Here is an 8,064-nt window from a genome sequence, read left to right as displayed (position 1 = left end):
TTTTTCAGATTTGTATTTGCATTCATGTTAACACACTAAGGCCTCGTTTGGGAACCCTCATTTTTAGCCAAAAAGTCAAAAAGTTACTAAATTAGCCAAAAAGTCAACAACTCATACCAAAAAGTCAAAGATTCTCTTTTCTCTCTATTTTTTGCACATCTTTTCGTAAAAAGTCAAAAAGTCATCCTAAACATACTAGTTTTTTTAGCTCATATTTTAATCAAATAGCCAAAAAGTTACTAAATTAATATGTTCCAAAATGAGGCCTAAATGTGTGTTTTAGTTGCCTTTGTTACTGATGGTGTGGCGTGTGTAGCTACTTCTCTCTTTGTGCTTTGGCATTAATATTCTTAGTAATCTTTTGTAGCTTATTTTGTGTGTTAAATGGGGGAGTGGTGAGAGAGAGAAGAGGGTAATGTCATTTTGTGGCTTAGTATACAAAGTAGTAATTTTTTGATTGAGAATTGTGAATTCAATTTTTGGATATGTTATTTTGTGGGTAATGGTGATTTGATATTAAATTGAATGGGAAAGTGAATTAATGTCGCATTTTTGAATGGGAGTTATTATTTCATATTAGTGCTACTCAATTTTATGATAAGTATTTTTTTAGTTCAATCACATAAAATTAGCACAATTTCAAAAAAAAAAAAAAAAAGATAACAAGGCATTTTTAATTAAAAAAATCTATGACGGCATTTTAAAAGCGTCACTAGAGTCAGAGTGACGTCACAGTACCGTTAGGATAGGACATTTGGCGGCATTTATATAGCGACGTTTTCCAAATGTTATGAAGTTATAGCAACAGCCGCATTGTCGGCATTTGGTACTAAACGTCGCAAAAAGAATTAGTGACGTTTTTTACACTTATAGCGGCGTTTTTTAAACGCTACTAAATGTGTACTTTCTAGCAGTGCTTGAAGTAACCAAGCCAGCTCAACAATATAGGCAACTTAGCAGTTTGCCTAAGCTGCACCAATAATTTCCTTCTTGCCAAAGGCCCCAACTGTCCAAGGCCCTAGAGCCTAAGGCCTCATTTTGATGCTTGGCCTAGGGCTCAAAAAACCTTAGGCAACTACTATGAAGCAAACCACCAATTCATCAAGCTTTGTAAGTTACCTGGAAAACTTGCATGACTGATTACACAATAACAACAAATGAGCTGTTGTTTCAACCTCTGAATCGAAAAAAAAAAAAAAAAAATCTCTTACTACTAACAGACAATGGTAAAACTTGCATGACTAATTACACAGTAATAACAAATGAACTGTTGTTTCAATCTCTAAAAAAAAAAAAAAAAAACTCTACTGCTACTAGCAGACAATGGTAAGATATGTTAATTAATTTAAAGATCCTTTGTAGAAGTGCTTGCCAACAAAAAATTTGGATCCTTGGAGGAGCTAGACTTGTCTCGATTGTCCTTACAGGGTCGAAGCGCAATCCCAAAGCTCTCCTCATAACAGATGCAAAAAGAGTTTACTGAAAATTAATAGCCCATTCTTTTCACCTTTTCAGTGAATACCATACTCCTTATGAATGTCTATTTCACATTGTCTACAATTCTCTGCGGTTCTTTTAAACAATCCTCCTCCCATACAAATAGTTGTCTCCTAAATTCCAATCTCCACCTCTTACTTTCACAGTCATGAATAAACACTCCAGCTACACTGTCAAGTTTTCCATTGAAAGTGAAAAATAACCTAGGAAAATTTTGCATTAATGATTTGTCACCAGCCCAAATATTAGTCCAAAACTTCCAATTTAATCCATCTCCTATCTTCAACAGCATATTACTCATATATTCTCTGGTAACCATAACTTTTCATCTCCGATGTACTACTTATAAATTTTAATATCTTCAGTACTAATAATACTTTCTTTTCTTTCCCAAACGTCCACCACCATTTTGACAGTAAGGCAAAATTTTTTATTCTGATGCCACCACTAGCCCCAAAACTCCATTATAGTAGAAATCTTTTTCCAATTCACCAAGTGAACTTTCCTTTTTTCAGAACAAAGGAAAGTTATGGTTTGTTAATCAAATGATTGGCATGCAGAAGTAATGTGGATGATCAGAGTTAAGCTTTTATCAAGGTTGAAGTAGATGAAGCATTAACAACAAAAACAAAGCCAATTAAATCTGATGTTGAAACAATATCAGCAACATTATCGGTTATCATAGTAAAGAAAACGACCACATCACTCCACAATAATAGATACATACTTCTTAATTATGTTATAGAACACCAAATGTTCTTTTTTTAAAAGGCAAAATAAAATATTTTATTGACGAATAATGTAGTACAAGCAGTACAACGAAATTATATCAATAAAAGATGCACATTCCAACTAGAACGGCATATGCATCAAGCAAAACATAAACCAAACTCAGGCCAAGCCAAACAAACTTGGCAAGACAACAACACCAAACAACCCTTGTAAAGACAAGGTGAATCACCAAACAAAATCAACCCCACTCCAACAGCAAGCCACAACACACAGCAAAAAGAACACAACTACAAAGAAGAAAATTCCAGCAATTCCAAACAACACTCGAGCAACTCTAACCACCACTCAAGACAACAAAGAAGCACCACCATAAAGCTCAGAAAACTCCGAACCATACAAATTTGACAGCAAAAATCCGACACAACTACAAAGAAGAAAATTCCAGCAATTCCAAACAACACTTGAGCAACTCTAACCATCACTCAAGACAACAATGAGGCACCACCATAAAGCTCAGAAAACTCTGAACTGCACGAATTTGATAGCAAAAATCCATCAGCAACACCACAACCACAACACTAAAATCGAAAATCATTCACCACCTCAACACTAGATGTTCTGTCTAAACTCTTTGCATATATCCACAAGCTAATTAAAGTTGTTGGTTGCCTAAAGAAATCTTCATCTCATACACATGAAATTACAAAGCTAAACATTCACCATGTCCTCCTTGATGGAAAGCAAGCAAGCATGCAAGATAGATGACTGAGGCACTTGTCTTTTTGTTAATCAAGTGAACTCGTCGCTATGTTTAGTTCTTCATACTCTTTAGCAAGCTAGAAACCTGGAAAGCACCAACCGGGGGTTGGTTCAGTGGATAAGACCTTCGAATCCCTCGCTCAAGGCTTGGGTTCGAGTCTCCATAGCCCCTTGTTGGGGTTAAACATATTCCTTAGCGCCTAAGCTTCGGCCCCGATGTAGGTGCGATGGGGTTCCCTGCAGATATGCTGTAGGTGCTAAGGGGCAATACTCCCTGGCGGATATGTTGGAATAGCCTATCTGCATATCCATTTTAAGAATCAAAAAAAAAAAAAAAGAAACCTAGAAAGCAAAATTGAAAAGCAGAGAAGATCAGAAAAAAAAAAAATTTAATACACTAAAATTATAAAATATAAAAACTAGTGGATTTGGGGGAACAAAACTGATGCAACCCAAAAAAAATTCAGGATTGAAATTGTAGAAATTTAGGTAAATTACAAATACACCCCTTGAGGTTTACTTAAAAACATGAATTGCTCCTTATGATTTTGAAAATTATATTCCGCTCGTTCAAGTTTTTAATATTATAACAAATGACCCCTTTCATTAATAAATCATCAAGTCAATTAACAATTTCTAATGATGTCAAAAATATACTTCAATTAATAATTCAAATAATTTTATTATTGTATAAAAAAGTAATTAGAAATTTTATTTTTTCTATTAATTATGTTAAATAAAAAAAATGATAATAAGAAAAAATCTATTTTAACCAAATCTCATAGATGTATTTGTAATTTATCCTAAAAATGTTAACCATGTGGTTGAAGAGATGCAAAGAGCAATTTTACCTTCACGCTAGAATTAGAGGCAGACAATTCCTTACGCTGAGAGATTTAGGGAAGGGATTTGAAAAGGAAAAGGAAAAGGAAAAATGTGTGTGAAATAAGGTGAAATATAGGTATATTTTATTCACATTTCACCTATATTTTCTTTTTCTTTTTCCAAAGCTCCTCTCAAATCTTCTAATCAAACACAACATTAGTAAACAATGAGAACAAGTAACAAACTACCCCCCAAGGCTTCCGTTTCTTCTTGTCTATTTTCATTTTCATTTTTTATTTTGGAAATTGGAAGGCATTACTTGTTTACCATGTTGTTTTTGTTTTTAAATAAAAATAATGTTAATTCTAAAATTTTCAAAATTTTTGAAAATGGATCCTCCAATAATATACATCTACGAAAAAAACGTATATCATATACAAGTTATGATACTTTGTGATAGTCATTTTGTAGTGTTAATACCAAAATGTGTCATAGCAAAATTACTTTTAGTCATAATTAAAGAAACCAAAATAAATCAAACCAAACGTCATTTGAGTTATAAGCAAAGACTTCTTTAGTCATAACTAAAATAACAATTATAATAGTTTATAACTAAATTGTAATCAATACCATAATGAGTTATGGTCAATCAAGTCACCACCAATACCACAATAAGTTATAATCAAACATCACTACACTTATACGTATACCCAAAGATTTCTTTGATCATAAGCAAAAATAACAATTATAATAAGTCATAATTAATTCATAACCAACCACGATGAGTTAAGCCAATACTACAATTAGTTATAATCAAATAGAGAAAAGTTAGGAATCATGAATATTTTTTCATGAAAATGATCATGAAAGAGTTATGGTCATTGGATTACCTTGATTAGTGTGTGGTGCTTTATTCTAAGTGTAATTCAAGGGTCACAAAACTTTCATGATTATTTTCATGATATCTAGCATTGCTGAATCAAATAACACAAAGATATATATGGTATATATATCTTAAAGTGTGTATTATAGAATGTGCAGATATAAGCAGATATACTTTCAAAGTAAAAAGTATCATAAAAAAATAAAATAAAAAAGTGTGTCGTTGCACCTGTGGAACGAGATAATAGTTCGTATTTCAGTTCAACTGGTGTCTGCCTCCAATGGTGTATGCTCGGAATATGCCGAACCTTTTGGTGATCCTTGCTCCCTTCTCCACGTATGCATTCTATGAGCTCATTCGTAACAAATGTCAAAAACAATCCTTGGAGATCTTCGAGATACTCGATGCCGTGAGGTAGTATCTTCAACTGCATACATTTCCGAATAGAAAATTCTTGGAGACCTGGCATCACCCCCCTCTCTATAATAATCTCATTTAACTGAGGAAAATTCCACAATTCCAATATTCTAAGTTTATGGAACCCTTCACTAAAGCATAATTGTCCTCCTCCTTCATATGCATTACAAAGGAACAACTGTCCCAAATTCGGAAGCGCTTGAATGTATGGAATAGGGTCTTCTGTTAGTCTGGACCATCGCAATGACAAAAAAGTAAGGTTTTGAAGTGACTGAAACCAACAAGGCACTTTCTCCAATTTTCCAGCTAAAATGAGCACCTTCAGGTGGCGAGGAGGAGTTGAGGAGAGTGCATCCATTCGGAGGTATTCATCCTCATCAATCACCTTCACAGACAAGCGATGAAGGAGACTCATATTTTGGATTGCAGTACACAAGTCCTCCTCGTCTACTTCTCTCACCTTTGTGATTCCAATCCTTTTAAGTTGTGTCATGTTCTTGATTCGCTTCATCAAGTCTGCTTGTGCTTCTACACCTGCCAAAACTTGTAAGTTTTTTAGCTTGCAAATATTAGATGGTGTTGTCGTACCACGAACAAACTGAAAGTCATCCAAAAATTCATAGTCAAAGTGGTACATCTTTAGATGTCGCAAATTTCTCAACTCTGTGATTCCAGCTGGAAGCACTTCTATTTTGGAGTCAGTAATGTCTAGAGTGTTTAGGTTGCACAGTCTTCCAATGGATTTTGGAAGTTCCTTCACCCTAGTTCCTTTCAAGTTCAAGTACCTTAAATTGAATAGATTCACTAGTTCTTTAGGCAATACTTCGATCGGTGCATCCTCAAGATCCAATACTCTTAACAATCGTAAGCTTAGTGGCAATGCTATCTCCTCAACAACAAATACAAGAAGAGATCGAAGCTTCAACATGCCCTTCCAATTCCCCAATTGTGATTCTCTACCAATTGATTGAATCGACATGCGACGATTTGTTGCACTTTCTTCTTCATCATTTGCCTCTCGCCCATCATATACAACACAAAACTTCTCCGTTTCTGATGTGGAAATTGCAAGCTCACGCATAAGATCATGCATCTTACAATTTTTTGGCCTTCCTAATTCATTTCTCATTACGACTTGAAGCATGCTTCGGCAAATAAGCTCCATAAGGTAGCTTTCTGCTACCTCCTCTGGTGTTCTCCCTCTCACCTTTTCTACGAACCCTTCTGCCATCCAAAGTCTAATGAGCCTCTTTCGTTTAATCTTATAATCTTCCGGGAAAAGACAACAATATAAGAAGCAACACTTTAGTCGGTATGGCAAATCATTGAAGCTAAGCAACAATATAGTTTTCACAACTTCTAGCCCAGGGTTGTTGCTCAATTCCCAGCTCAAGCTGTTATAAATTTTTCTCCATTCCAACTCGAGATATTTAGAAGGCATGACACCCCCCAAAGCTACAATTGCAAGAGGAAGCCCTTTACATTTTGCAACAAGGTCTTGAGCTAAGGTTTTGAGATGTTGAGGACAACATCTATTTGGATTGCTTGAAAAAGCTTTCATACAAAAGAGGTTCCATGCATCACTTACACCCAACAATTTGATATAATGGACATAACTTTTTACCCCAAAAGAAGATGAAGCTATCTCTTCATTTCGGGTTGTAAGTATGACCCGACTTCCTAGTCCTTCATCAAGAAGTGATACATGTATATCGCTCCAGAGGTTGCTACTCCATACATCATCAAAGACAATTACGTACCTTTTCAACCGTAAGAAGTCTGTAATCATCTCTATGAGCTCTCTATAGCTCATACTGCTTAAATCCATTGGAATTGCTTCCTTGGCACCACGGTAGAATTCCTTAATCATGCTTCGAAGTAAGTCGTCGACTAAATATGTTTGGGAGACAGTTATCCATGCATAGCAATCGAATTGTCTCTTGACAATCCGGCTGTTGTAGGCCTGGGCAACCAGAGTGGTCTTACCTGAACCACCCATCCCCACCACTGAAATAACCGTGCGTTGTGGTTCTTCTTTGTCCATCAACCAATCCAATAGTTGTTCCTTTCCATCCTCGATCCCCACTAGATCATCATCTTTAAAAAATAGAGAAGACTCGCCGAGGTTTGGCAGCCGCCTCTGATGGTCTTGGGAGCTTGAGCTTCCTTCTCCTACACGATCGACCCCATAACGTCGGTTTCTTTCTGGGATGGCTTTGATCATGCTGTTGATTTTCTGTAACTTTGTGGCTATTCGTTGCCTCACCCATAGATTCTTTGGGGCGTAGACTATCTGACGGAGGAACCTTGTGAATTTACCATATACTTTTTGCTTGTTCATGTAATACATGTATTCGTCTATGATATCTTCAACCTCGTAGGCTAAGTCTCTAACGTTGGCCACCCAGGTCTTCTCTCCTTCAGTCTGGGCTATTGTTTTATCGGCATCCTCAAGAAAAGATCTCATGCTTGCGAACTCGAGCTTCAGTTGGTTGAGTTCATCACGTACTCCTCCAATCAACGATGCTTCGTTCTCAAGGGCGGAAACTATCCTGCCAATCACAAGTCCCACGGCTGATAAGGCCATGTTTAGCTTTCTACCTTCCTCTCCTCTTACTTCTTAGCACCCTACTCTCTCTTGTCTTGAAGATGAATAGTTTGTAATATGTACCTGGTTCACTTTGTTTCTTTCATTTTTTTCGGCGTTGGTTCATTTGTCACATCATTACATATGGGGACCTACGCAACATTATATGGACCAAACCTGCCCAACATTGTTGACAATTGTTCATATATCACTTAGTTTTATATTATCATATTATATTATTAGTAGTTGATTCGTGTAGCACATGTTAATTTTTTTAAAATATTTAATGGAACACTATGGGCTATAAAATAATAATTTTAATTTTAATTTTTAAAATTAAAATTAAAATATGATTTTAATTATT

General features: G+C 35.6%; 1 protein-coding gene across 2 annotated transcripts; it reads right to left on the bottom strand.

The window, feature by feature from the left end:
- Positions 1 to 2,253: 2,253 nt before the first annotated feature.
- Positions 2,254 to 7,831, bottom strand: LOC114290458 (disease resistance protein RPM1). 2 transcript variants are annotated; one of them, XM_082914999.1, is made up of 2 exons: positions 4,925 to 7,831; positions 2,254 to 3,288 (listed from the first exon to the last, which is right to left on the bottom strand). In XM_082914999.1, exons 1-2 carry the CDS (start codon positions 7,698 to 7,700, stop codon positions 3,182 to 3,184), a joined length of 2,883 nt encoding a protein of 960 aa, XP_082771125.1. In that variant the 5' UTR covers positions 7,701 to 7,831; the 3' UTR covers positions 2,254 to 3,181. The 2 variants fall into 2 exon arrangements, with proteins under 2 accessions (XP_082771125.1, XP_082771123.1); XM_082914997.1 differs by having other exon boundaries at positions 2,254 to 3,284.
- Between the last annotated feature and the right edge of the window lie 233 nt (positions 7,832 to 8,064).

This window comes from Camellia sinensis, chromosome 2, assembly GCF_055761805.1.
Source record: "Camellia sinensis isolate YWXY chromosome 2, ASM5576180v1, whole genome shotgun sequence".
NCBI classification, from domain to species: Eukaryota; Viridiplantae; Streptophyta; class Magnoliopsida; order Ericales; family Theaceae; genus Camellia; species Camellia sinensis.
Note: the sequence above shows the minus strand (reverse complement) of the source record. Positions and strands in the feature narration are given on the sequence as shown.